Below are 27,157 nucleotides of genomic sequence, written 5' to 3'. Positions count from 1 at the left end.
GCAGAGCCTGAGCCACCGGCCGCAGGACCCCCACCAGGATAGTGAGTGACAGGGGGCGGGGCGTGTGTGTCTTGGTGAGAAACTGACAACCCCTCCCCCAGCTGCTTGCCTGGGCCAAGGAGTCCCAAATGGAAACAGGCCCCTAGAGGAGACAGGCCCCATTCCCCACCTCCCTGAGCCAGCCAGACCCCGCCCTGGGGCCAAGTGGGAGTCAGCGCACCCTAGAGGGGACAGGTCCCATGCCCCATTCCCTGCCCCCCTGAGCCAGCCAGTTCTGCAAACCCCCGGCCCGGATCCCAACCCTCGATACACGGCTGCGTGTGGCTGCTACTGTGACTGGCAGGGACGAGACCCGATGTGCAGGGCACACTGAGGGCTGGCACTGGGCACCAACACCAAGCCTCTGCTGGATTCCTCCCTGTGCCAGCTCCACTCATGCCAGGGACCTTCTGCACCCCCAACCCCCGCGTGTGGGCACAGCAGATACTGCGTACGGGGCCTCATGGCTCCACGCTGGGCACTGGGCTTGGCTCTGACCCGGGGGTGGGCAGGGCACCAGCAGGGTACCTTGGAGATGTCACGCAGGTTGAAGAGGTAGTGGATCTTGGCGGGCGTGGGCAGGAATTTCTGCACCACGCTGTGGTACAACTCGACCGTGGCCTCAGTGGCGATGTTCCCGAGCGGCTTCACTGCCTCCTCGAAGTTCTGCAGCTTCTGGTTGAGCATGGTGCCGAAGATGCGCCGGATCTGCGGCTCCTGCGGGGAGGCCGGAGCAGCACCTAGAGCCAGCCGCTCTCCCCTCGTGGGCCCACCCCGCCTACCTGTTGGCCCCCCCGGGCCCAGTGCAGGAGGGAGGGGACACAGCCTCCATGGCCCCTCTCCTGACTGGGCTGTGGGCATCCCAGGGCCGGCCGATGGGTGCCTGGGGGCGAAAGATGCTCTAGAATCCAGCGTGCCATGACAGCAGGCACCAGGGGGTCCCGAGTCCCAGCAGTTGCGCACAGCTGCTCTCGACGGGCCGGGCACATCATGCAGCCGGGTTTAACCTGCGGCGCGGGCCCCCATGTGCAGTCTGGAACGTGGGCGACAGCGCCCAGGACACCTCACAGAGGGATTGACCCCAGGGGGAAGGGCCGGGCCAGCTGGCGTGGCCAACTCCAATTCTGCCAGGCCCAGCCAGGGAAGCAGCTGCTTGGCACGTGTCTAAGCCGCCGTTACCGTGGGAAAGGTCATGTTGATGAGATTGAATCTGCTCTGAAGCCGGCCGGATATCATGGTTCGGCCTCCTCCCGGGGGGCCCATGGCTGCCATCAGGAACATGTCCTGAGGGGAGACAGATGCTGCTCACACCAAAGGCGACCAAGGCCTATCTTCTCCCATCAAAAGCGTTTGAAGGATCCAGAGGGACCCGTGGCGCGGGAGGGGTGGCTGCTGCCGCATACTAATGGCGCCCCAGTGGCAGCGCCAGGTACTAATGTCTGCCATGGCACATGCCAACCAGATTTCAGGCACAGACACCTGCCTCTGCTGGTGATGCTGCAGGTGCCCTGTCCGCATGAACCGTCGGAACGGCCTCCCCAGGGCTGCGGCGTGGCCGCCATCCTTGCCAGCTTTTCCCGCCGAAATGGGAGGGCTGTAAAATGCCCGCCCCGGCGCGCCCAGCTGGCTTTGGAATCCATCCATCTAGTAACCAGACAAGAGCAAAGTGTTGCCCTAGGCCCTGGCTCTGCCAGCTCCCCCTTTCCTGCCAGGACCCCGCCTCCGCCGAGCTCCCCTGACAGCCTGGAACTGCTGGCAAGGTAGCTGTGCCCCTCCCCGGGCAGGGAGCCACGCAGCTCTCGGTAGAGAGGGGGCACTGAGGGGGCTGAGGTTGGCACGGCTCAAGTGCCCCATGAGACTCCTTTTCCAGAAGGCTCCCCAGTGCCGGGGGCAGTGGGGGCGCCCCCCCCATGAGACTGTACAGAGACCCTCAGAAAAGTGTTTCCATGGGCTGAGCCAGCCATCAGACTCTGGGAGCTGGGCAACGCATGGCACCTCCTGGCAGCAGGAGAACAGCCCCTGGGAGCGCTCGCCTGTCCCGCCGACCACCCCCGAGCCAGAGCCCCCAAGACACAGCAGGTGCAAGCCATAGGGCTCCGAGTCCAAGCCCCAGTGGGAGCCAGGCAGGGAGTGATGGAGACCAGGGGGGCCGGGAAAGCCAGCTCCTCACCTTGATGTATTTGACGGTTTGCTTCTCACGGTCATACCAGAAGCCATAGTCGATCCAGAGGCGCAGCAGCTCCAGCGGGGGCTGGGAGCCGAAGGTGTCCTTGGCCGGCATGTTGAGGTCATCCATGAAGGTGATCATGCTCTTGCCACCTATGGGCACGTAGACGCCCTTGGTCCTCTTCTCCACCCGACTCTCGATGATGTTCTGCACATTGTTGGACGTGGTCTGGGGACGGCGGGGGGTGAGGTGAGGTTGGGCAGGGACCTGAGTCCAGGGATGGCAGGGGGCTTGCGGCTCCACCCAAGGTTCAGCCCTCTGCCATGGGCCAATGGGCGTGTCACTGGACTGAGAGCTCGGAGGTACCTGCCAGCCCGTGACTGCCCGGCGCCCGCCCAGCCGCCAATGACTGCCCGGCACCTGCCCAGCCTCCCGCTGCCAGCCAGTGACTGCCCGGCACCCACCCACCCGCAACTGCCTGGCACCCATCCACTCTGGCAGGGGAGTGCGGTCTATGGTTATAGCGGGGGGGCTGGGAGCCAGGATTCCTGGGTTCACTCCCCAGCTCTGGAAGGAGAGTGGGGGGCTGGTGGGTTATGGCTGGGAGCCAGGACTCCCAGGTTCTCTCCCTGGCTTTGCTCTAACTCACCTTTCACCAGAGTTAAGTCCCTTCCCCACACATTTGCCACTGAATCCCCTGCGTATAAAGGGATGAGGATACTTCCTTCCCTCGAGGGGGCACTGCATGGCTCCATCACCCTGGCCCGGGGCACCGGGGGATCTCCGTGGCCCTGCTCCCCTGGCCCGGCACCAGGGGATCTCCGTGGCCCTGCTCCTCTGGCCCGGGGGATCTCTGTGGTCCCTTACCTGCGCCGACATGTTTACGGTCAGCACGGCCCACTTAGTGTTTTCCAGGGACTGCAGCACGCTCTGGGCAATGGAGGTCTTCCCGGTGCCGACCGGGCCCACGAGCAGCACCAGGTTCTGATTGGATACCAGAGCGTTCACCAGGTAGTTGTAGCGCACCGTGTCCACCGTGGGGACGATGATCTTATAGAAGGGGGCGCTGGGGAGACGGGGACAGATAGGGGGTCAGCCCGAGAGGATCATGGTCCTGCATCAGACCAATGGCCCATCCAGCCCCATATCCCGTCCCCTGGATCAGGCCAATGGGCCCATCCAGCCCTGTATCCCGCCCCAGTGACACTGCACCCTGTATTCTTCACTGTGATATGATTACATAGTTATGATGTATTTCATGCAAAATAAGTCATGTGAGGTGTCACTGGAAAGGTGAATAGGATTATCCTATTTGTAGGCATGTAGCATTTTCGTATCTGAAGTTATGAATATTGACCATGTCTCTGCATTTCCAGGGTAGGTACACCTGGGGAACGCCCATTAGCCAAGATGTTTTCACTCTAGACAATGGGTGGGGAAAGGGCCATTAGGAAAACAATAGGCCTTAGGAGAATCTTAACTGTCTTCCTGTGAACACTATAAAGTGGATAGAAAGATGGCTAGATCATCGGGCAGTGATCAACAGCTCCATGTCTAGTTGGCAGCCGGTATCAAGTGGAGAGCCCCAGGGGTCAGTCCTGGAGCCGATTTTGTTCAACGTCTTCATTAATGATCTGGATGATGGGATTAATTGCACCCTCAGCAAGTCTGCAGATGACACTAAACTGGGGGGAGAGGTAGATATGCTGGAGGGTAGGGATAGGATACAGAGGGCCCTAGACAAATTGGGGGATGGGGCGAAAAAAAATCTGATGAGGTTCAACAAGGACAAGTGCGGAGTCCTGCACTTAGGACGGAAGAATCCCATGCACCACTACAGACTAGGGACCATCTGGCTCGGCAGCAGTTCTGCAGAAAAGGACCTGGGCGTTACAGTGGACAAAGAAGCTGGCTAGGAGTCAGCAGTGTGCCCTTGTTGCCAAGAAGGCTAACGGCATATTGGGCTGTATTAGTAGAAGCATTGCCAGCAAATGGAGGGAAGTGATTACTCCCCTCTATTCGGCACCAGTGAGGCCACATCTGGAGTATTGTGTCCAGTTTTGGGGCCTCCGCTACAGAAAGGATCTGGATAAATTGGAGAGAGTACAGCGGAGGACAATTAAAGTGATCAGGGGGCTGGGGCACATGACTTAGACGAGAAGCGGCTGAGGGAAGTGGGGTTACTTAGTCTGCAGAAAAGAAGAGTAAGGGGGGATTTGATCGCAGCCTTCAACAACCTGAAGGGGGGTCCCAAAGAGGATGGAGCTTGGCTGGCCTCAGTGGTGGCAGATGACAGAACAAGGAGCAATGGTCTCATGTTGTCATGGGGGAGGTCTAGGTTGGATATTAGGAAACACTATTTCACTAGGAGGGTGGTGAAGCACTGGAATGGATTCCCCAGGGAGGTGGTGGAATCTCCATCTTTAGACAAAGCCCTGGCTGGGATGATTTAGGTGGGGTTGGTCCTGCTTTGAGCAGGGGTTTGGACTAGACATCTCCTGAGATCTCTTCCAACCCTAATCTTCTATGATTCTATGAACGCTCCAAACAGTCTGTGGACTGGGGGAAGCAGTAGACATGGTATATCTTGACTTTAGAAAGGCTTTTGATACTGTCTCACATGACTATCTCATAAACAAACTAAGGAAATGCAACCTAGATGGAGCTACTACAAGATGGGTGCATAACTGGTTGGAAGCTTATGCTCAAATAAATTTGCAATCCTTTTCTTTTTGTTCCCAGAGAGTAGTTATCAGTGGTTCACAGTTGTCCTGGAAGGGCATAACAAATGGGGTCCCACAGAGATCGGTTCTGGGTCCGGTTCTGTTGAATATCTTCATCAATGATTTAGATAATGACACAGAGAGTACACTGTGACAGGGCAAGGCCAGATGGCTATAGAAAAGTAGCGGGAGACAGATATATTAGCTCCAGGCTAAACAAATCCCTGGTACCAGGTTAAGTGAAATGGCAGCTGCTCCAGGTCAATTAAGACACCTGGGGCCAATTAAGAACTTTCCAGAAGGCAGGGAGAAGGCTAGGTTGGTTGGGACACAGGAAACCAATCAGGGGCTGGCTGAAACTAGTTAAAAGCCTCCCAGTCAGTCAGGTGGGTGGGCATGTCAGGAGCTGTGGGAGGAAGTTGCGCTGTTGGAGAGGCTGAGCAGTACACACCATATCAGGCACAAGGAAGGAGAGGTCCTGAGGTAAGGGTGAAGTGGAGCTTGAGGAAGTGAGGGCTGCTGTGGGGGAAGTAGCCCTGGGAATTGTACGTGTGATGTTTCTAAAAGGTCAGCTACCATAGCTGATACTATTAGGGTCCCTGGGCTAGAGCCTGGAGTAGAGGGTGGGCCCGGGCTCCCCCCTCCCCACCTTTGCCCCGTTTAATCACTGAGACTGGGAGACAACAGAGACTGTGCAAGGAAGGATAACTTCTCCTCACCTCCCTCACTGGCTTATGATGAAAATGGCTCAGTAGACTGTGACCCTTGACTCTAGAGAAAGAAGGGTTACTTGGAGGGTCACAGTGAGCCTCTGAGGCTAGCGAAATCCGCCAGGAAACGCGGGACCCATGGAGGCAGGGACAGAGCTTTGTCACAACACTTAAAGTTTGCGGACGATATCAAGATGAGAGGGGTTGCAAGTGCTTTGGAGGGTAGGATTAAAATTCAAAATGATTTTAACAAACTGGAGAAATCGACTGAAGTCAGTTGGATGAAATTCAATAAGGACAAATGCAAAATACTCCACTTAGGAAGGAACAATCAGTTACACACACACACACACACACACACACAATGGGAAATGAATGCCTAGGAAGGAGAACTGTGGAAAGGGATCTTGGGGTCAGAGTGGACCACAAGCTAAATACGAGTCAACAGAGTAACCCTGTTGCAAAAAAAAAAAAAAAAAACCCGAACATCATTCTGGGCTGTATTAGCAGGAGCATCGTAAGCCAGACACGAGAAGTAATTCTTCCGCTCTGCTCCATGCTGATATGGCCTCAGCTGGAGTATTGCATCCAGTTCTGGGTGCCACATTCCAGGACAGGGGTGGACAAATTGGAGAGCCCAGAGAAAAGCAACAAAAATTATGAAAGGTCTAGAAAACTCAACCTCTGAGGGAAGATTGAAAAACTTGGATTTGTTTAGTTTGGAGAAGAGAAGACTGAGAGAGGACATTATAACAGTTTTCGAGTACATAAAAGGTTGTTACAAGGAGGAGGGAGAAAAATTGTTCTCGTTAACTTCTAGGCTAGGACAAGAAGCAATGGGCTTAAATTGCAGCCAGGGCGGTTTAGGTTGGACATTGGGAAAAATGTCCTGCCAGGGTGGTTAAGCACAGGAATAAATTGCCCAGGGAGGTTGTGGGATCTCCATCGTTGGAGGTTTTTAAGAGCAGGTTGGACAAACCCGTCAGGGATGGTCTAGATAATACTTAGTCCTGCCATGAGGGCTGGGGACTGGACTAAAGGACTTCTCGAGGTTCCTTCCAGCCCTACCATTCTATGATGGCTGGTATGACTCTACAAAGACATGTGATGTGACCACATGTCTCTAGACTCCATCTTAGGATGTCAGTAATTTTCCACAGACTGCTCTGGGAACCAAGCTTTGAAACAAAGGGCTCCTGCCCTAGGCAAAAGCTATGTAAGGGAGGGAGTGACATCATCAGGGGTTCTTCGCATGCCACCCAAGACTCCTGGAAACACCTGAGGATCAAAGACTGACCGGAGGGAAGTGCTGGACCCACGCTAAAGGGATTTTTAGCCTGTGAATGGAACACCTGGGGATTCCAAATGGGAAGCAAGCGTAGCTTGTCCCTTAAGGATCTGCAGCCAGCTAGTATCATCACTAAGGTGAGGATCTGCTATTCAGATCCAATCTACGTAGTATATTAAGCTTAGTTTGCAGATTTTGTTTATTTGCTAGGTAATCTGCCTTGATCTGTTTGCTATCCCTTAGAATCACTTAAAAATCGATCTTTTGCAGGAGATCCCCAGAGTGTGCACTTCTCCCCACAAGGTTAGGACCCCCACTTCTCCTGCTCAGACTCCAGCTGAGGCCCCGGGACGTGGTGATGAGAGCCCAGCTCAGCCCCCTGTCTCGGCCCCCAGCGACCAGTTACTCACTTGGCTGGGTACCTCCACATTTTGGGCAGCTTGTCCTCAAATGAGGCCCAGTTCTTCCTCTTGGGGTCAACAAAATACTCGTAAACGGTGTCCTAGGGGGAGCAGGGAGAGCATGTGAGGGACCTGGCCCTGGGAGTGCCGGACACGCGGCCACCAAGGGGATCAGGCTCTGGGCTCAGCAGTGCCTTAGAGCTGGGGACTACGGGGGGCTTGAGGTGCCAATGCCGGTAAGAGATGGAAACGGGGCAGGAAAGGGAGGAAATGACCTGGAGCTGCTCAGCCCCGGCAAGCGCTGTCCCTCTTCCCTTCCCCCATTGGCCATTCCACCTCCTCCCCCACCATCACTCTCTTGGCTCTGCTCTGGTCACAGCACCACCGTTTCTCCGGGGTCCCTCATGCCCAGGGACCTTGTTAGGGAAGGAGCCTTCCATCTCTCGCAGGTAGCTGTCAATCTTCTTCCTGCCCTCCTCGTCCACCGCCGCACACACAGACCAGATCATGCTGAAGACGAAATACATTTCCACCACCGTGGTATAGTTGTCTCCATCTGCTGGGTTCACCTGGAGAGCAAGAGATGGGAACTCAGCGCTGAGCTGGCTTTCTAACCTTACCGCAGGCTACCAGAGCATTCCCCATAAACACGCATCGACACTCCTGGAACATAGGGTGACACAGCAAGAATTTGGTGTTGGTCCTGCTTTGAGCAGGGGGCTGGACGAGATGACTATCTGAGGTCTCTTCCAACCCTAATCTTCTAAGTATTCCATGTTGATGTACCCAGAACATCAGGCTGCAAAATGGGAAGGTTCTAGGTTGGCACACCCATACCCCGAACCCTGTACATCAGGAGCCATGATGGGTGATTTGTAGGTTGACACACCCAGAACCTTTAAGCTCTGAGTTCAGATGAGCAGGACCCAGTGGATCAGTCTTTATTTCTTCTCTCCCTACTTGGTACTTGTGTATCCTCCAAGGTCAGGAGGCTTTGCTGGCCAATGGTGCCCTGGCTGTAAGGGGTGACGAGAACACGGAGAGGCTGAGAAACAAGGGGGTGCCAGAGCGCTAGCTACTAGGGATGATTCTTAAACCAAACTCTGCTACAGAAACTCCTGCTCTGGATTCTGAAGGGTCGGCTTCCCAGTTCCCCACAGCAGGGTCCCTCTGCTGACTTAAGTGGAGTCACTCCTGGTTTACACCAGTGGGATCACAGTCAAGGAGTAGCACTCATGCTGATTACCATGCCCAGACACACACAAAGGGGTACCATGGGCGCAAAGGAGCCCAGCCAGCGTACGAAAGCCCCCTGCTCTGAGCGATGGTAGCGACAGGCGGAAAGGCAGCCACTGGGAGCGTGAGGGTGGGTTCCAGTCTGCTACTTACCCCGTTCTCCGGGGTGGCCAGAGCAGAGAAGAGCTTGCAGAGCGACACGATCCCACTGTACTCAGGAATGGGGACCAGCTCCTCGCAGTTTTCCTTCTTGAAGGTCAGCATCTTGTCGATGAACTTGTCAAACATTCGCTGCAGAGCTTCCGCCTCCCCCTAAGGAGGGAGGGACGCAGAGCAAGGCTCCCACACGGGCTCCCACCACATCCACGGAGGCTCACAGGCAGTTTTGGGCTATTCCACTCCTGGGCTCCCCACCACGGCTCAGCTGGTGCCCCTCATTCCCGACCTGCAGCCCCTCCCCCAGCTCAAGCCCTGGGCTCCCCCCAGCTCTGCCAGTGCCCCTCACTCCCAACCCGCAGCTCCAGCACTGGGCTCACACGCCCGGCTCTGCCGGTGCCCCTCAGCACAAATCCACTGCCCCTCCTCCTTGCAGCACCGACTGCCCTGGAAAAGCCCCCCGCCCCGCTCCCTGCTGCACAGCGCCCCCTAGCGCTGCATTATGCACTGATGACCAAGAGAGCGCCCCCGCCTCATTCCCCCACACTCCCGAGCACCTTGGGGCGCTTCTCGATCCAGGAGTGGACGTAGGGTTTCCAGCCCAGGTCGCTGTAGTCCGTGTAAACCATCCCACAGCGGGAGACGGTGGCGGGTGAGGCCATCGCTAGGTTCTCCACCTCGAAGAGCAGCGAGACCTAGAGAAGGGACAGGATCAATAGGGGCAGCCTGCTGCCTTCCTGGCCTCAGCCCAGGTGGTCAGAGCAGCCCCCAGGGGGACTTGCCTGCTCGGGCATGGAGATCCGCTCCCCGTTGATCAGGGTCAAGACTTTGTTGTCATCCATGACTGAATTCATGCTCTCGATCCACAGGGTGTCCACTGGCCCGTCAAACAGGATCCACTTCTCATCGGGCTTCTCGTCTAGTGGGGCCGGGAGAACAGGGGAAGCCCCCTTAGCGCTCAGGGAGGAGGAACCCGGGGAGCTCCTCACCCTTGCTCCAAAGCTCTGCCTTCCAGCCCACGCTGCTTCCCCCAATCCGCTCCCACTGCCCTCAAGGTGCCCTCGGGCCTCCAACAGCAGCGCCATGAAAAAAGGTTGGGATCAGAGCTGAGCTGGTGGTGCTGGGACATGAGATGAAATGGAGATGGGCATGTGCCATCCAGGGATGGAACGGGGGCTGCGGGTCGGGAGTGAGGGGCACTGGCAGAGCTGGGGGCAGGCCAGGGCTGGGCTAGCAGGGGCTGCAGGTCGGGAGTGAGGGGCAGCAGCTCGCGCACACACACACACACACACACACACACACACACACACACTAACATGGCCTCACAAAGCGAGACTCAATGGCACCTTGCCCGGGCATCAGGTGTGAATTGGAACCAGGGCCTTGGTGGGCACCAGACCCATCCCCCTTCCCCGGCACTGAGCCAGCCAGTCCCCGTGGCTGCACTCCAGCCACCTGTCACCTCTCTGTCATCCTTAATTACCAGCGATATTGGGGTCAGGCCAAGGCCCGCCCCCTCCCCCATCTCCTAGTAACGGCAGAACTCTCACATGCCACCGCAGCCTGACACACACATGCCACCCTAACCCCCCCTCTGGTGTGCAAACTGAATCTCCCGGGCCCCCATGGGGAGAGCCAGCCACTAGACCATGGGTCGCTGAGCTGCCGCACATGGCAGGGGCACCCTCTATGCGGCGCCGGTGGGTACGGCCTGGCATCTAGTGCGCATGAAGCACGGCACGCCGGGCCTGGGTGCAGGTGCCAACTGGCTGCACCGGACAGCATGCTCCGGGGGCACCCCAGCACTGGGGGCCTGGATACACGCCAGTCTCCCAGAGAGGGGCAGGCCAGCGGAGAGACTGGAACAGACCAGCCAGAGTGAGGAGCAGAAAGCAGCACACAGGGGTTTGGAAAAGCCACCAACCCACCCCTCTCTGCCCACTCCTATCAGCCGTGCCCTGCCCCCGGGCACGGTCCCCTCTCTGCCCATGCCTATCAGCCGTGCCCTGCCCTGCCCTGGGCAATCCCCCCGCCCTCTGCCCACTCCTATTGGCCTTACCCAGGCACGGCCCCCCTCTCTGCTCACTTCTATCGGTTGTATTCTGCCCCCTGGGCACCCCCCATCTCTGCTCATTCCTATCGGCCATGCCCTGCCCCCCTCTATGCCCACTCCTATCGGCTGTGCCCTGTCCCCGGGCACGGGCCCCCCTCTCTGCCCACTCCTATCGGCCGTGCCGTGCCCTGTCCCCCTCTCTTGGCTGCCGCTCACTCCTGGCCTTGCCCCCCTTGGCCGGCTGCGGGTACCTGTGCAGGCCGTCCGCATGACGCTGGACAGAATGCCGTCTGTCCACTCGTTGGTGCTGAGGTCGTACTCTCCATACAGCTCGCCCAGGGACACGGCCTTCGGGTTCAGGGGGAAGTCCTGCCATTCCCAGCCGCCAGCCAGAGGAGAGAGAAGCACATGGACACCACAGGGACAGGGCACAGTAAGAAGGGGGCGGGAAGCCAGGGACTCCTGCCCAGCCCCAGCCAGGGATCCCAGATAGGAAAAGCCCCCTGCCGCCACCCCGGCACCAGGGCAGGATGGCCCCCCAAGTTTATGCCCACTGGAGATGGCCCCATCCCCCCACCCACGGATGAGGCAGCCTCAGAGTTTGCACATGACCAGTCCCCAGCCCTGGGAACGGGCAGCGTCCACTGACCCTGACGAGGTTGTAGGTGGTGTCCCCGCTCCGACACAGGGCGGACATGGTGGCCTGCAGCGTGCGCCAGGTGACTGTCTTGCCGCTGCCCGTGTTGCCCACGATCATGGTGGAGTGGCGGGAGTTCTTGGTCTCGTAGAGCTGGATAACCTTGGTGATGGTGAAGGGCGTCACCTGCAGCCCCATCCCCTTCAGCTCCTGCTCGATGGCTTCCTTCAGCTGCAGAGACAGGGCCTGTCCTGGGGTGACTGGCCCCAGCCACAAAGCGGGGAGCCCAGGGACGGCGCATGGCCCAAGGCAACCCTGGAAGGGCCAGAGCCTGGAGTGGCCCCCTCCAGCAGCAACAGGCACGCCTGGACTGAGCTCATGCACCAAGGGGGCAGGCTACAAAGCACGGCCTTCCCTGGCCCTCCCGCCGCGTTACACACATTCACTGACGAGGCCCCACCGTCCGCGGTCGAGTAGAACTATCCCCACTCCACACATGGGAGAAACTGAGGTACAGACAGGTCAGATGGCAAATAAGAGAGAGGGAGAGAAAACACAACCCTGCTCTAACCTCTAGACCCCGCTCCCCTCCCAGAACCAGGAGAGAATCCAGGAGTCCTGGCTCCCAGCCCCCTACTCTAACCCCTAGACCCCTCTCCCCTCCCAGAACCAGGAAAGAACCCAGGAGTCCTGGTTCCCAGCCCCCCTGCTCTAACCCCTAGACCCCGCTCCCCTCCCAGAACCAGGAGAGAACCCAGGGGTCCTGGCTCCAGCCCCCCCTGCTCTAACCACTGCACCTCACTCTCCTCTGTGAGCTGGGAGCAAAACCAAGGAATGCCGGCTCCATGGCCCCTGCTCTCTGGAAGGAATTGCCTCGAAGTGCAGCCTCTCGACACTAGAGGGCACTGGACTCCGTCTCACTTGGCTCCAGCCCTGTGGGAAGGAGCCCAGCTGAGAGGCCTGGGCTGGCTAGCTGACCTTCCCGTAGTCAATGACAGGCGACTCGATGCCCGGGAAGAGGTCCTGGATGATGCCGTTGAAGAGGGGCACATCGACTGAGGCGAGCTTGGCGATGTTCATGTCCTTCATGGCCATCAGGAGGATCTGAAAGCCACCAGGAGAGCCAGGTGAGCCGGGCACCCTCGGGTGCCAGGGATCCAGCTGGCACACTGCCTGCACCGCTCCACACAGCCAAACAGCCGGCAAAACTCCCCTCCAGCGCTGCCAGTGCCATCCCGACACCGCCTGGCACAGCCCCTGGCCCTCCCCAAGTGCAGGATGCCGGGGGTACCTCACCTCTTCGTCGGTGATGTCGGGGTGCACCCTGCGCTTCTTCCCAGCATAGCGGAGCAGCGACGTCAGCGCCCGCAGGCCAAAGTCGTAGTGGTCCTGCTTGGACAGCTGCTGCACTGCCAGCGAATACAGGGTGTAGACCTTCTTAGCCAGGAGCTGGGACAGAGCGGAGCCCATCAGCGGGGGAAAGGCAGCCAGGGGCAAATTGGCTCCATTTCAGGGGGCCAGGGAACCAGGCTTCGGAGGAGGCATCTCACTACGAGCGCTGGGAACCCCCAGCTCACCCCAGGCTGCCGTGCGCCAGCCGGGGAAAGGCCCCGCCTCCTCTCCCGACCCCCATTTCACCAACCTGGGGCCATACCAGAGCCAGCACCCCCAAGAGCAGAAACCCCCTCACCCTGGCCAGCCGGTCCCCCAATCTTGGGGCCGGATGGGACCCCATGCCACCCAGACAGGAAAGGCTCCATGTCCCATTCTCCACCCCCTGAGCCAGCCGGTCTTCCAATCTTGGGGCAGAATGGGAGCCCATACCACCCAGACGGGAAAGGCCCCATGTCCCATTCTCTGAGCCAGCCGGTCCCTCCAGTCTGGGGCCGGATGGGAGCCCATGCCCCTGGACGGGAAAGGCCCGTGTCCCATTCTCTGAGCCAGCCGGTCCCTCCAGTCTGGGGCCGGATGGGAGCCCATGCCCCTAGACGGGAAAGGCCCCGTGTCCCATTCTCTGAGCCAGCCGGTGCCCCCTGTCGGGGCCGGATGGGAGCCCATGCCCCTGGACAGGAAAGGCCCCGTGTCCCATTCTCTGAGCCCGACCCACTGACCAGGCCATGAGCGTTCCCAGCAAGGGCGACTTTCTGAGCCCCCAGGGCCCCAGGCCTGCGAGTACCTTACAATTGCTGAACCCTTCTCCGAAGAGGATGATTTCTGCGATGAGCGTGGAGTCCGGCACCACCATGGAGATGGGGCGGAACATGGACTTGAGGTTGTCGGGCAGCTCTGTCCGTCCGGCGTAACCTGCCCCATGGCACCCAGCAACACATTAGCCCTGGCCACCTGCCATCTCTGCCCCGCTCCCTTTACCCCAACCCCAAGCCCGGGAGGCTGAGCCGAGGCCCCTGCATAGGGACAGGCCAGTCTTGGGTTCTTCCCTAGTGGCCCTGTGGTGCCCATCTGAACTCTGAACAGGGACGGGCCTGCCACGCCCGAGCCAGCGACTCCGCCAGCCAGAGGGCACGGCCGTGTCTCCCACCTGGGTTCATGGTGATGAAGATGCCACAGGACCACACCAGCTTGATCTTATGGCCCTCAAAGATGAAGGAGGTCATGTTGGCAGCCAAGGCAGAGAGAATGGAGAGGATCTGCTGGGCCACCACAGACAGCACCTCAACGTTGATGCGGTTGAACTCATCAAAGCAGCCCCAGGCTCCTGTCTGCAGGACAAGAGCAGAAAGGTGTGGGGGGGGGCTGATTCCTCCCATCCACAGACAGAGTCCTCCCATTCACACACTGCCCCATGCCCATCCATCTCACCCTGCTCCGGAGAGGGAGTGGGATCTAGTGGTTAGAGCAGGGGGGCCAGCAGCCAGGGCTCCTGGGTTCTGTTCCCAGCTCTAAGAGGGGAGTGGGTCTAGGAGTCTCAGCCCTGGGAAGTGCCCATGTGCTCTGGAGCCAGTGCAGTGGCCTGTCCTGCATCTCTAACCCCTTACCTGGGCCAGGCCCGAGTACATGCGCCCCATGGATTTATAGTCCAGGCCTTCAGAGCAGTTCACTACAATCACATACATGCCCAGGGCCTTGCCCAGGTCTTTCACAGTCTCCGTTTTCCCTGTGCCGGCAGGGCCTTTGGGAGATCCTCCCCGGTGGAGGTGGAGGGCTGTGGTCAGAGTTATGTAGCACCTGGAAAGAGAGAGGGGAGACCACACATCAATCTCCCCACTTTCCCCACCCTGACCCCCGGCCAGCCGCCACTGGGATCTCCTCTCTCCACCCTGCTGATGTCCACCCTGCTCTTCTCCTGCCCATCCAGTCCCTCTGGAAACAGACCTAAGCTGGAGCCATCTACATGCACTGTCAGTAGCTCAGCAGCTAATCCCTAGCTCTCCTGTGGCACTTTTCTCAGGTGATCTCAAAGCACGCAGCCTCGTCAGTTACACTGTCAGGGATCAAGCGATCACCTTAACTGAGCCAACGAGCTCGAAGTGCCTCTCGTGATCCCCCTGAACTCCCAGCGCGCCCCGGGGGGCTGCTGACCGCACCTGGAGCGGCAGGGGCTGGACACACCATGCCTGTACCTGTCGGTGAGCGGCGTGATGACCAAGCGTCCGGAGTTCCCCAGGTACTCATAGCCGTAGGGGAACTGGGTGTTGGTTTGCCTGATGACACAGTCGTCCAGATCCTGCCGAGGGAAATGGGGGGGAAATACAGTCAGGCCTTTGGACTCCCCCACCTGCCCATGAGGCTTCCATGACAGAGGGCAAGTAGGCGCCAGGGGAGAGACTCCTCAAACTGCAGAGAGGACGGCTATGCAGGTCCCGGGGAATCCATCTGGCAGCCCATGAGATCAGGTTCATGCCCCCTCCTGCTGTTTACCAAGCACTGCCCACAGTACCCAGGCACTCTGCAGACATAAACCCGCCCCTCTCACCGCCCCCACCAGGGGAGGTGGGTCATATCGCTGCGGAGAAAAGGAGGCACAGATTGGAAAGGGGCTTGGCCAAGGTCATGCAGCGAGTGGAGGTGGAGCTGCAGAGTTCCCAGCAGGAAGCAGGGCTTGGGGAGCATGGGACATGGTGGAGAGCTCTGCAGGGACCCCAGGCATTGAGACCCAGAGCAGGCCTGGCTCCTCCAGCCCCTCAGGGCAGTATTGTCCCCTACAATCTAGACCTGGGGGCACCGTCGCAAGCGATGGGGCTCCCAACAGGTACTCCCTGGTGAAGAAAAAGGCCCAGGTAGGGACCATTGAATTGTGGAGGTAAATTCGTGATGGTGTTGGAGAGAGGGTTTGGATTCTTCGACCATGGGATGTTGTTCCAGGAAGAAGGATTGCTAGGAAGAGATGGGATCCACCTAACAAAGAGAGGGAAGAGCATCTTCGCAGGCAGGCTTGTTAACCTAGTGAGGAGGGCTTTAAACTAGGTTCACTGGGGGATGGTGACCTAAGCCTGGAGGGAAGTGGGATACTGGGAGGAAACACAAGGAGGAGGGTGCAACAGGGGAAGCCTCCTGATTCATACTGAGAAAGTAGGGCAATCAGATAGTTATCTTAGGTGCCTGTACACGAACGCAAGGAGCCTGGGAAACAAGCGGGAAGAATTGGAAGTCCTGGCACAGTCAAGGAACTCTGATGTGATTGGAACAACAGACTTGGTGGGGTAGCTCCCATGACTGGAGCACTGTCATGGATGGGTAGAAACTGTTCAGGAAGGACAGGCAGGGGAGGAAAGGTGGATGAGTTGCACTGAAGGATTGCTCAGAGCTCCAGTATGAAACTGGAGAAAAGCCTGTTGAGAGTCTTTGGGTTAAGTTTAGAGGTGAGAGCAACCAGGGTGATGTTGTGGTGGGCAACTGCTATAGACCACCAGATCAGGGGGATGAGGTGGACTAGGCTTTCTTTGGATAATTAACAGAAGTTTCCAGATCACAGGCCCTGGTTCTCATGGGAGACTTCAATCCCCCTGACATCTGCTGGGAGAGCAATACAGCAGTGCACAGACAATCCAGGAAGCTTTTGGACAGTACTAGGGACAACTTCCTGGTGCAAGTGCTGGAGGAACCAACTAGGGGCCCTGCTCCTCTTGACCTGCTGCTCACAACAGGGAAGAATTGGTAGGGGAAGTAGAAGTGGGTGGCAACCTAGGGAACAGTGACCATGAGATGGTCGATTTCAGGATCCTGACAAAAGGAAGAAAGGAGAGTAGCAAAATATGGACCCTGGACCTTAGAAAGCAGACTTGGACTCCTTCCGGGAACTGATGGGCAGGATCCCCTGGGAGGCTAATATGAGGGGGAAAGGAGTCCAGGAGAGCTGGCTGTATTTTAAAGAAGCCTTATTGAGGGCACAAGAACAAACCATCCCAATGTGCAGAAAAAATAGCAAATATGGCAGGCGACCAGCTTGGCTTAACAGAGAAACCTTTGGTGAGCTTAAATGCAAAAAGGAAGCTTACAAGAAGTGGAAACTTGGACAGATGACTAAGGAGGAGTATAAAAATATTGCTTGAGCATGCAGGGGTGTGATCAGGAAGGCCAAAGCACAACTGGAGTTGCAGCTAGCAAGGGACGTTAAGAGTAACAGGTATGTTAGCAACAGGAAGAAGGTCAAGGAAAGTGTGGGCCCCTTACTGAATGAGGGAGGCAACCTAGTGAGAGGATGTGCAAAAAGCTAATGTACTCAATGCGTTTTTTGCCTTGGTCTTCACAGAGAAGATCAGCTCCCAGACTGCTGCACTGAGCAGCACAGTATGGGGATGAGGTGAGCAGCCCTCAGTGGTGAAAGAACAGGTTAAGGACTATTTAGAAAAGCTGGATGAGCACAAGTCCATGGGGCCAGATGCGCTGCATCCGAGGGTGCTGAGGGAGTTGGCTGATGTGATTGCAGAGCCATTGGCCATTATCTTTGAAAACTCATGGCAATTGGGGGAGGTCCCGGACCTGATGATTGGAAAAAGGCAAATATAGTGACCATCTTTTAAAAAGGGAAGAAAGAGAATCTGGGGAACTACAGACCGTCAGCCTCACTTCAGTCCCTGGAAAAATCATGGAGCAGCACCTCAAGGAATCATTTTGAAGCACTTGGAGGAGAGGAAAGTGATCAGGAACAGCCAATATGGATTCACCAAGGGCAAATCATGCCTGACCAACCTGATTGCCTTCGATGATGAGATAACTGGCTCTGTGGATATGGGGAAAGCGATGGATGTGATATATCTTGACTTTAGCAAAGCTTCTGATACTGTCTCCCACAGTATTCTTGCCAGCAAGTTAAAGAAGTATGGATTGGATGAATGGACTATAAGGTGGATAGAAAGCTGGCTAGATCATCGGGCTCAAAGGGCAGTGATCAACGGCTCAATGTCTAGTTGGCAGCTGGTATCAAGCGGAGTACCCCAGGGGTCGGTCCTTGGGCCGTTTTTGTTCAACATCTTCATTAATGATCTGGATGATGGGATGGATTGCACCCTCAACAAGTTTGCAGATGGTACTAAACTAGGGGGAGAGATAGATTTGCTGGAGGGTAGGGATAGGGTCCACAGTGACCTAGACAAATTGGAGGATTGGGCCAAAAGAAATCTGATGAGATTCAACAAAGACTAGTGCAGAATCCTGCACTTAGGACAGAAGAATCCCATGCACTGCTGCAGGCTGGGGACCGACTGGCTAAGCGGCAGTTCTACAGAAAAGGACCTGGGGATTACAGTGGTTGAGAAGCTGGCTAGGAGTCAGCAGTGTGCCCTTGTTGCCAAGAAGGCCAACAGCATATTGGGCTGTATTAGTAGGAGCGTTGCCAGCAGATCGAGGGAAGTGATTATTCCCCTCTACTCATCATTGGTGAGGCCACATCTGGAGTACTGCGTCCAGTTTTGGGCCCCCCACTACAGAAGGGATGTGGACAAATTGGAGAGTCCAGCGGAGGGCAACGAAAATGATCAGGGGGTTCGGCACATGACTTACAAGGAGAGGCTGAGGGAACTGGGCTTGTTTAGCCTGCAGAAGAGAAGAGTGAGGGGTGATTTGATTGCAGCCTTCAACTACCTGAAGGGGGGGTCCCAAAGAGGATGGAGCTCGGCTGGTCTCAGTGGTGGCAGATGACAGAACAAGGAGCAATGGTCTCACGTTGCAGTGGGGGGGGGTCTAGGTTGGATATTAGGAAACACTATTTCACTAGGAGGGTGGTGAAGCACTGGAATATGTTTCCCAGGGAGGTGGTGGAATCTCCATCCTTAGAGGTTTTTAAGGCCCGGCTTGACAAAGCCCTGGCTGGGATGATTTAGTTGGGGTTGATCCTACTTTGAGCAGGAGGTTGGACTAGACACATCCTGAGGTCCCTTCCAACCCTGATCTTCTATGATTCTATATTGGACCCTGTCCCTGGCAATGGACCCGGGGGGGGCAGCACAAAGGGGAAGGGAGGGGTGAAGCAGAGCCAGGTGGCTGAGGCAGCTTGTGAGAGCGAGGAGGCTAATGGCCCAAGCAGGACGGCAAACCGCAGGGAATTACAGGTACGTTGGAGGCAACATCTTCCCCTCTCCTCACAAGGCTGCTGAGGCTGAACAGCAGGGGGCAGCGATGCGGACACAGGCATGTAGCTAAAATGGATTCTGCCCAGCATAGACACTCTCCCCAGCAGGCGGAAATCCAGCCAGCAGGGCGCAGTGTGGGCCTCACCTTGTCCCAGTAGAGGCGGAGCTGGCTCAGCCACTCGAAGGACGACACGTCCATCAAGCTGGTCTTGTAGAGCTTTTCTATGACATCCCGTGCATGGATTTCCACCGTCACCAGAGCAACAATCTTCAGGCGCATGATCTTGGTCAGGGTGCCCCGGATGGCCTCCGAGTATTTATTCAGCAGTGACACCTAGCAAGGATATGGCCAGTGGTTGGGGAGCCCGCTGTACCTGCCCAGGGCGCACCAAGGGGCTGAGAAGAGCGCCGTTGGGAAGCCCTGCTGCAGGCAACAGGGCAGGGGAAAGATTCCCCATCTGAACACACAGATCGGAGAGAGGGAGAAAGTGTTTGAGTGACTGTATGAACTGGGCGTGACTGTGAACAGGTGTGACACAAGTGTGTATGCACAGGAGCGTGACAAGGTCCTCTGCAAGCATGAGCCAATGTACGTGAGGGCATGTAGTAGTGAGCAGTGTGCGAGTACGTGAGCTTGCCCTGGAGGGCCAGTGACTGCGTGCGAATACATGCATGGCTGTGCCACGCTCTCCCCTTCACCTGCTTCTTCTTCATGACCTTGAGGAATTTCTTGTCCCCTCGCTCCTTGCAGTTGGCCAGGCACTTGGTGACGTCCGTCGTCCACTGGATCTGGCTGGCAGTAATCACCATCTGCAAGAGACGAGGGGTGGGGTGGTGGAGGGAGGGGCACTGGCAAATCCCCTCTTCCCCAGCCCCCCCAAGTTGTCAGTTCTGGGGAGCCCCCTGCCCACAGATCTCCAACACCCTAAACCTAGGAATGACCATTCATCCTGGGCCCCATGTCCCTCCTCCTCCGCCCAGCCTGATCACTTCTGCACTTAGTGTGCCTTCTCCCCAGCCTAGGGGCTCTAAGGACTTTACCCAGGGGGGTCAGGGTCACTGGGTCCCTTTTACGCAGGGAAACACTGTGGCCCACGCAGGGAAAGTGATTTTCCCAGCTCTGGCAGAATGAAATCCAGGGTATGGAGCCCAGCAGTTCTAATTCCCTAGTGCCTGCTCTAATCCCTCCCCAGAGCTGGGGATAGAACCCAGGAGTCCTGGCTCCCAGCACCCCCTCCTCTAACCACTAGCTCCACTCCCCTCCCAGAGCCAGGATGAGAACCCAGGAGTCCTGACATTCAATCCTCTGCTCTAAAATTCTGAACCCTCCTCCCTGTGTTCAACTGAGTGGCTGAGCAGAGGCTCACCAAACTCATTTCACAGATGACCTGCGCCCGTACAGTGCACCAAAGGCCTGATCCAACCCACATCAATAGAAAGACTCCTGCTGACTTCAGTGGAGCTGGATCAGCCTGTAAGGCCAGTCCCCTGTGGCCCAGAGGCCACCCTGAGCCGCTGCCCCATCTGTTACCTGTCCGGCCCACTCCTTCACCCACTTGTCCCTTTTCGTCAGCATCTTCTTCAGGGCCAGGCGGCAGTTTCTCAGCAGTTCCTTCAGGGTCCAGCGCATGGCCCGCTCCACGTCACACAGCCACTCCTGGGAGGCAGGCAGACGAGAGGCTGAGGGGACGTCTACACTGCAGGCTAGCTTCAGTAACAGCATCAGCGTAGCCCTGGCAGCAGGGCTGTGGCACAGGCTAGCTGATTGGATGTCAATCCAGCTAGCTAGTAACCCCTCTGACTGCTGTGTAGACAGGGTTTGGGATGGGGCTGGGAGCTATCCTAGGCTCTTTGCTCTGAGAGGAGTGATGGAGCTGGAAGGGAAATAGGGGGGTTCCCCGGCAGCAGCCTCTGCAGGACAAGGCAACCCGATTCCTTCGTGCCAACGTCATCTCCCTCTCAAAGCGGGAGACGCTGACCCAGAGCCTGGGGGCAAAAGGGATTTCACAGCGCAGGGCTGGAAGGGGAGAGGGGCTGGCATCCGCAGCAGGAAGGGTGCCGCAGACCCCAGAGTGGGAGTGGTTTTGAATTGGATTATACCGGGGCTGGGGAGCCAGCGGAAGTGCCCACGGATGGGCTGGTGCATGCGGGGCATAGAGGGAAGACACTCCGCTGGGAGAGGCACCGTAGAAGCCAGCCGATGCTCCCCCAAGATGGCCTTTCCCACTCACCCCACCCACACTTCCTGCTGCACCTCAGCCCCCATTTCCCCTCCCTTGTCTCCTCTTCTCTCACGATGCCCCCCATGTGCCTGAAACAGGCGGCGCCCCACGGCTGTAGCGCACCCGCTGCTGAGTCAGAGGAACCAGGATTGGGCCCATGATGGGCTACCCAAAGCCCCAGCTCCCACCGCCCAGAGCTGGCCCAAAGAGCTCTCACCTCCACGGGCCCTTCCAGCAGCACCGAGTGGGCGAACTCCACGTACTCCCCGTCCAAGGAGTACATGCCCACGGCTTCAGACTTGTTGCCCATTCCCACCTGAGAAATGAAGAGAATACTGATGCTCTGCCCATCCCCAGACCATTTCTGGGTGCCTCATGGATTCCCATGCTCCGGGTGAGGTGGGCAACAAGATCAGGGCCCACGGGTGGGCCAAAAGGGGGGGAAGGGGGCTCAAACTCAGAGGAGCCGATAGCTGGCTGTACCTGGGCAGAAGCTGTTCTCTTCTGCTGTAACCACACGATCACGCTCCCCATCCAGAATCTGTTTAGACGGGTTCCCTCATTCGGCACTGAGATGCAGCCACCTCTGGACTGGGGTGCATCAGCTGTTTATACAGGGAACCCTGAAAAGCAGCCACCTCTGAGGGACTGGGGGTAGCTGTTTATACAGGGATCCCTCGCTCAGTGCTGAAGTGCAGCCACCTCTTAGGAGGTATGTGGCAACAGCTACCAGCTCCCCTGCATTGTTAAACAGGAAGCGAAGGAGAATCCCCTCTCTGCATGAAAGGTCCAGGGGCTTTGGGGGAGCCAAATGGCACCACCCAGGCTGGGATTTAGCTAAGACCCCACGGTTTAATGGGGAGAAGGACCAGGGGCTCCGCACAAAGCAGGAGGAGGCTGGGCCTGGGGCTGGCTCCGGACCTTCTGGATTTTGAGGGACTTGATGTTGTCAAAGCACTTCTTGAGGTGGGGCTGGACGGCCTCGGGGTTGCGCGACTGGCCCAAGATCTCCAGCAGATCATCGTTGGACAGGAAGTAGAAGCGGGGGAAGATGTGGCGCTTGGTCTCCAGGTACATGTCCAGGGATTTCTGGATCTCCTCCAGGGCACCGTTCATCTCCACCAGCTTGTCCAGGAGGCCTGTGGGGGGGAAAGCGCCACGGGCCCTCTGACTCTTGCTGGCCCCACCCCAGCCAGGTCACATGGTCCTCCCTCCCCTAGCCTTCAGCAGCAAGGTCAAGGCCTGGCCCTCCCTCTCCAAGCCTGCCGAATGCTGCCCTGGTTTGCTTCCCACCCCAGGCATGGAACAGCCTCCCGCTCCCCTGAACCCACTCCCTTCCATTCCTGATCACCGCTCCCCATCCCCATGCAGCTCTGAGTCACCCTGGCAGATCTTCAGGGTGGGAGCCCTGTTACCTCCTGGCATCAGCCCTAGGTGCAATGAGTTTGATCAGTCTCAGCCCCAGACCTCAAGGTGCTGCAATCTTTCATCCTGCAAACAATGGCCTCGCTTTCCATTTTAACAAGAAAGGGGCCACAAGCAAGATCGAGCCTTTTAAAGGGCGCTGCTTGCGCCAAGCGCTCTTCTGTTTAACCAGCAACGGCCCCTACTGAGCCCCGCACCCCACTCCCTGCAGCACATGCTAGGGACCTGGGCTCAGCACTGACTCAGAGGAGAATGACCCCCCCTCAGTCCCCACCCCGCTCCCTGCAGCAGAGGCACGTAGCGCCATGTGCCCCAGACTGAACCTCCGGTCTCTCTCTCCGGGGCTTGTAGCCCTAGCAATGCACTGAGGTCAGCGCTGACTGAGGGGGGAGCGCCCCCTACTGAGCCACCACCATGCAGCACTGAATCTTTGGGGGCCTCCGAGCCAGTTACTCACAGACTCATCGAAGATTAGGGTTGGAAGGGACCTCAGGAGGTGTCTAGTCCAACCCCCTGCTCAAAGCAGGACCAACCCCAACTGAATCATCCCAGCCAGGGCTTTGTCAAGCCAGGCCCTAAAAACCTCTAAGGATGGAGATTCCACCACCTCCCTGGGGAACCCATTCCAGTGCTTCACCCCCATCCTCGTGAAATAGTTTCCTAATATCCAACCTAGACCTCCCCCACTGCAACATGAGACCATTGCTCCTTATTCTGTCATATGCCACCACTGAGACCAGCCAAGCTCCATCCTCTTTGGGACCCCCCTTCAGACAGTTGAAGGCTGCGATCAACCCCCCCCCCTTCTCTTCTGCAGACTAAATAACCCCAGTTCCCTCAGCCTCTCCTCATAAGTCCTTGATCATTTTCGTTGCCCTCCGCTGGACTCTCTCCAATTTGTCCACATCCCTTCTGTAGTGGGGGGCCCAAAACTGGACGCAGTACTCCAGATGTGGCCTCACCAATGATGAGTAGAGGGGAATAATCACTTCCCTCGATCTGTTGGCAATGCTCCTACTAATACAGCCCAATATGCCATTGGCCTTCTTGGCAACAAGGGCACACTGCTGACTCCTAGCCAGCTTCTCGTCCACTGTAATGCGCAGGTCCTTTTCTGCAGAACTGCTGCCGAGCCAGTCGGTCCCCAGCTGGAGCGGTGCAAAGGATTCTTCCGTCCTAAGTGCAGGACTCTGCACTTGTCCTTGCTGAACCTCATCAGATTTCTTTTGGCCCAATCCTCCAATTTGTCTAGGTCACTGTGGACCCTATCCCTACCCTCCAGCGAATCTATCTCTCCCCCTAGTTTAGTACCATCTGCAAACTTGTTGAGGGTGCAATCCATCCCATCATCCAGATCATTAATGAAGATGTTGAACAAAAACGGCCCAAGGACCAACCCCTGGGGCACGCCGCTTGATACTGGCTGCCAACTAGGCATCGAGCCATTGATCACGACCTGTTAAGCCCGACGACTACCCAGCTTTCTATCCACCTTATAGTCCTACTCCCCTCGGGAACTAGAGACAAGAGGAGATTACAGCTCTCGGAGCGGCCCAGTGGCAGGAAACAGGGCCTAGGCTGGGTCCAAAGTGTAGAGTGGGAAGAGGCAGCTGACTTGTGGCTAGGGTCCGGAGGGAGTGGAAGCAGCAGCTACCTGGGTAATGCGTCCCGCGCAGCGCGTTGTTATCCTTGTTCAGTCTGTCCATGATCGTCTTCCAGCTGGCGTTGATCTGATCAAAGGAGGCCGACTCCTGGGGCAGCTGCTTCCGGATGTCTTCTCCCAGGAAGATGTTCTGTGCGGGGATTGGCAGTGGAGAGAGAGAGAATGGCCCAAGAGCATTCTGCCACACAGGCTGCTCCCCAGCCGAGACCACCACGGGCCAGGCCACTGAACCCTGAGACATGGGCCACTGCAGCCCAGCAACCTACCACCAGAAGAGCCTGATCCCTGACCAATGCTCTGATCTGAACCCCCCAGGTCCAGGAGACAAAGAACCAGGCGCTGGCCCTCCTGTGAAAGCTCTGCAAAGCTGACTGGTGAGCAGGGCTGGGTCCCAGCCCGGTCATGGCCAGGAGGGAGAGAGAGGGGGAGTGAAGGCAGCACATCCATGCTGCACCCAGACCCTGCCAATCATCAGCGGGGAAGCCTGGCCCTGCGTGTGGGCCCATCAGCAAAGCGGAGGGACGCTGAGCAGGGGGCTCCTCACCTCCAGGTACATCCACTGCCTCTGCACAGTCAGCACCATCTCGATAACCTCCAGGATGAGCGAGAGGCAGCGCTCCCAGCGGTCCACCTCCTTCTCAAAGGGTTTCACGAAGTGCGAGGCCTTCATGGTGGAGAGGGAGACCTGGTTATCCTCCAGTGCCTGGAACACCTCGTCCGTCCCCCTGCGGGAGCCAGGCAGAGGTCAGTGGGAGGCTGAAAGGCCTGGGCATACAACAAGCAGAGCGGCTATGGGGCGCTCTCACCAATGTGCCTTTGGGGGCACACCGCCCGTGGCCCATTCTGCCCAAGGCCTCTCTGCAAAGGCTGCCCACAATGGGGCCCATTAGGATGGCAGTTCTGTGCTGTGGGCACCTGTCCTAAATGACGCCCCAAACTCATCTCATGTCAGGGCCACAAAAGACACATCAGAAAGGAATACCTTTCATTCACCAGTGAGCTGGGGCTGGATTGAAGTTAGTTCCCTAGAGGGGAAAGGCCCCGTGTTCCATTCCCTGCCCCCATGAGCCAGCCAGTCCCTGCCCTGGGGCCGGATGGAAGCCAGCGCCCTCCAGAGGGGAAAGGACATGCATTTCATTTCCTGATCCTCTGAGTCCTCACCATGGGGCTGGATCAGAGTTGGGGCCCCTAGACAGGAAAGGCCCCATATCCCATTCCTTGAGCCAGCCAGTCCCCTGAGACTGGATTGGAATTGGTGACCCATAGATGTGAAAGGCTCCATATCTCATTCCCTGACCTCTTAAGCTACCTCCTGCCCCACATCCCTGGTTGATGACAGCTGGATGGAACCCACTTTGGGGTCACATAAATCCATCTCCTTGGGGGGGGAGTTAGGTTTCACCCCTCCACTCAGCTGCCAGTGAGCCTCCTGAAGACAAGCCTTGAGAAGCGTGTGAATGCCAAGGGAGGGGCACTGTACAACGCTGAGGCCGGGGAATGGATTGTTGGGCAGGGCAACCAGCTGTCATCTCTAACTGGTAATAAGTCAGGGATCAGTATGTCCTCGAGCCATGCGGACTCAGAGTCTCACATATTCCTAGGTCAGAAGGGCCCATTGTGACCACCTCTGCCCTCCTGTATCGCATGGGCCGTAGGACTTCCCCGAAACAACTCCTGTGTGACACACAGCAGATCCTGCCCATCTCATGGAAAAACTGCCAGGCGATGGAGAATCCACAACACCAATGGTTAGTTCCCCTGGCTGTTCAGAACGTCCACCTTATTTCCAGTCCCAGTTTGTCTAGCTTCAGCTTCCAGCCACTGGATCGTGTTAGACCTTTATCGAGGAGACTGAGGACCCCTCTAGCAAGTATTATTTCCCCACGTAATTACTGAGGGGCTGGGACCAAGTCACCCCTTCACTTCTCCCTGTGAAGCTAAGCAGATCGCGCTCCTCAGGTCTCTCACTAGGGCATGTTTTCCAATTCCTTAATCCTTCTCCTGACTCTTCGCTGACCCCTCTCCAACTCATCAACATCCTTCGGGGCTGTGGACACCAGAGGTGGAGGACTCAGTATCCCAGCAGTGGTCTCACCAGTGCCACATCCAGATGGACCAGAACCTCCCGACTCCTACACGAGATTCCTCTGTTTATACGTTAGCCCTTTTGGCCCCACAGTCACACTGGCAGCTTACGCATCATGACCCCCACCTCTTTTACAGAGTCCCTGCTTCCCAGGAGAGTCCCCCAGCCTGGAAGTCTGGCCTGCCTTCTTTTCTCCTAGATGTACGAGTTGACATTTGGCTGTGTTAAAACACTCACTGTCTGCCAACAATCCAGATCACTCCCTGGCTGTCCCTTGTTCCTAGTCCCCCTAGACTAACACCAGTTTCTCTCTCTCTCTCCCTTCAGGCATAAACACATTTTCATCACAGAGCTGAGCAAGCTCTTTGCTTCCACACTACAGACAGCCACGTAAAAGCCCTGCAGCTCCCAGGTATGAACTGAATCACTGAGTGACACCTCTGCTGCAGCCAGCAACTTCAGAGATCAGACGTCCTCAGCAAGCTCGCTCCCTGCTAATAAAACTGGGCTAGTGAGAAAGATGGATGGGAAATTTAAAGGCCATGGCCTGCCCTGCTGTTCTGATCTTCTGGAATGAAAGGAAACCAGGCTTAGTGGATAATGCTGGGACTCAGGACTGCTGGGTTCTGACTGTGGAAGAGGACTGACATCTAGCAGTCAGAGCAAGGTGGCTGGGAGCCAGGACTCCTGGGTTCTATTCCTGGCTGTGGAAGGGGAGTGGAGACTCCCAGTCAGAGCAAGAGGATTGGGAGGAGGACACTCGGGCTCTATGAGGTCCAGGGGAGCGTGGTCTGGTGGTTAAAATGGGAGCTGAAAGTCAGG

The 27,157-nt window shown here is 57.3% G+C and overlaps 1 protein-coding gene and 1 long non-coding RNA gene across 4 annotated transcripts in view; one reads left to right on the top strand and one right to left on the bottom strand.

The window, feature by feature from the left end:
• Positions 1 to 27,157, bottom strand: part of DNAH2 (dynein axonemal heavy chain 2) — a 73,777-nt gene that overhangs the window by 19,181 nt on the left and 27,439 nt on the right. For all 3 annotated transcript variants that reach the window (XM_038386057.2, XM_043503616.1, XM_043503617.1), the window contains 24 exons: positions 24,794 to 24,974; positions 24,241 to 24,379; positions 22,083 to 22,300; positions 21,379 to 21,477; positions 20,471 to 20,596; positions 19,639 to 19,749; positions 19,085 to 19,273; positions 14,992 to 15,095; positions 14,407 to 14,596; positions 13,950 to 14,130; positions 13,587 to 13,714; positions 12,707 to 12,859; positions 12,389 to 12,514; positions 11,423 to 11,641; positions 11,025 to 11,142; positions 9,503 to 9,639; positions 9,278 to 9,415; positions 8,718 to 8,876; positions 7,745 to 7,897; positions 7,338 to 7,429; positions 3,074 to 3,272; positions 2,210 to 2,434; positions 1,219 to 1,323; positions 568 to 756 (listed from right to left, as the gene is read on the bottom strand). In XM_038386057.2, the coding sequence (XP_038241985.1) occupies positions 568 to 756; positions 1,219 to 1,323; positions 2,210 to 2,434; positions 3,074 to 3,272; positions 7,338 to 7,429; positions 7,745 to 7,897; positions 8,718 to 8,876; positions 9,278 to 9,415; positions 9,503 to 9,639; positions 11,025 to 11,142; positions 11,423 to 11,641; positions 12,389 to 12,514; positions 12,707 to 12,859; positions 13,587 to 13,714; positions 13,950 to 14,130; positions 14,407 to 14,596; positions 14,992 to 15,095; positions 19,085 to 19,273; positions 19,639 to 19,749; positions 20,471 to 20,596; positions 21,379 to 21,477; positions 22,083 to 22,300; positions 24,241 to 24,379; positions 24,794 to 24,974 (3,679 nt within the window). The remainder of the gene's footprint in view (positions 1 to 567; positions 757 to 1,218; positions 1,324 to 2,209; positions 2,435 to 3,073; positions 3,273 to 7,337; positions 7,430 to 7,744; positions 7,898 to 8,717; positions 8,877 to 9,277; positions 9,416 to 9,502; positions 9,640 to 11,024; positions 11,143 to 11,422; positions 11,642 to 12,388; positions 12,515 to 12,706; positions 12,860 to 13,586; positions 13,715 to 13,949; positions 14,131 to 14,406; positions 14,597 to 14,991; positions 15,096 to 19,084; positions 19,274 to 19,638; positions 19,750 to 20,470; positions 20,597 to 21,378; positions 21,478 to 22,082; positions 22,301 to 24,240; positions 24,380 to 24,793; positions 24,975 to 27,157) is intronic.
• LOC122457700 lies at positions 146 to 25,360 on the top strand. The gene is made up of 3 exons (XR_006277371.1): positions 146 to 271; positions 575 to 576; positions 25,326 to 25,360. It is a non-coding gene; the product is annotated as an uncharacterized LOC122457700 (long non-coding RNA).

Source organism: Dermochelys coriacea, chromosome 28 (assembly GCF_009764565.3).
Source record: "Dermochelys coriacea isolate rDerCor1 chromosome 28, rDerCor1.pri.v4, whole genome shotgun sequence".
In the NCBI taxonomy this organism is placed as follows: Eukaryota; Metazoa; Chordata; order Testudines; family Dermochelyidae; genus Dermochelys; species Dermochelys coriacea.
This window is presented reverse-complemented; position numbering and strand designations above follow the sequence as displayed.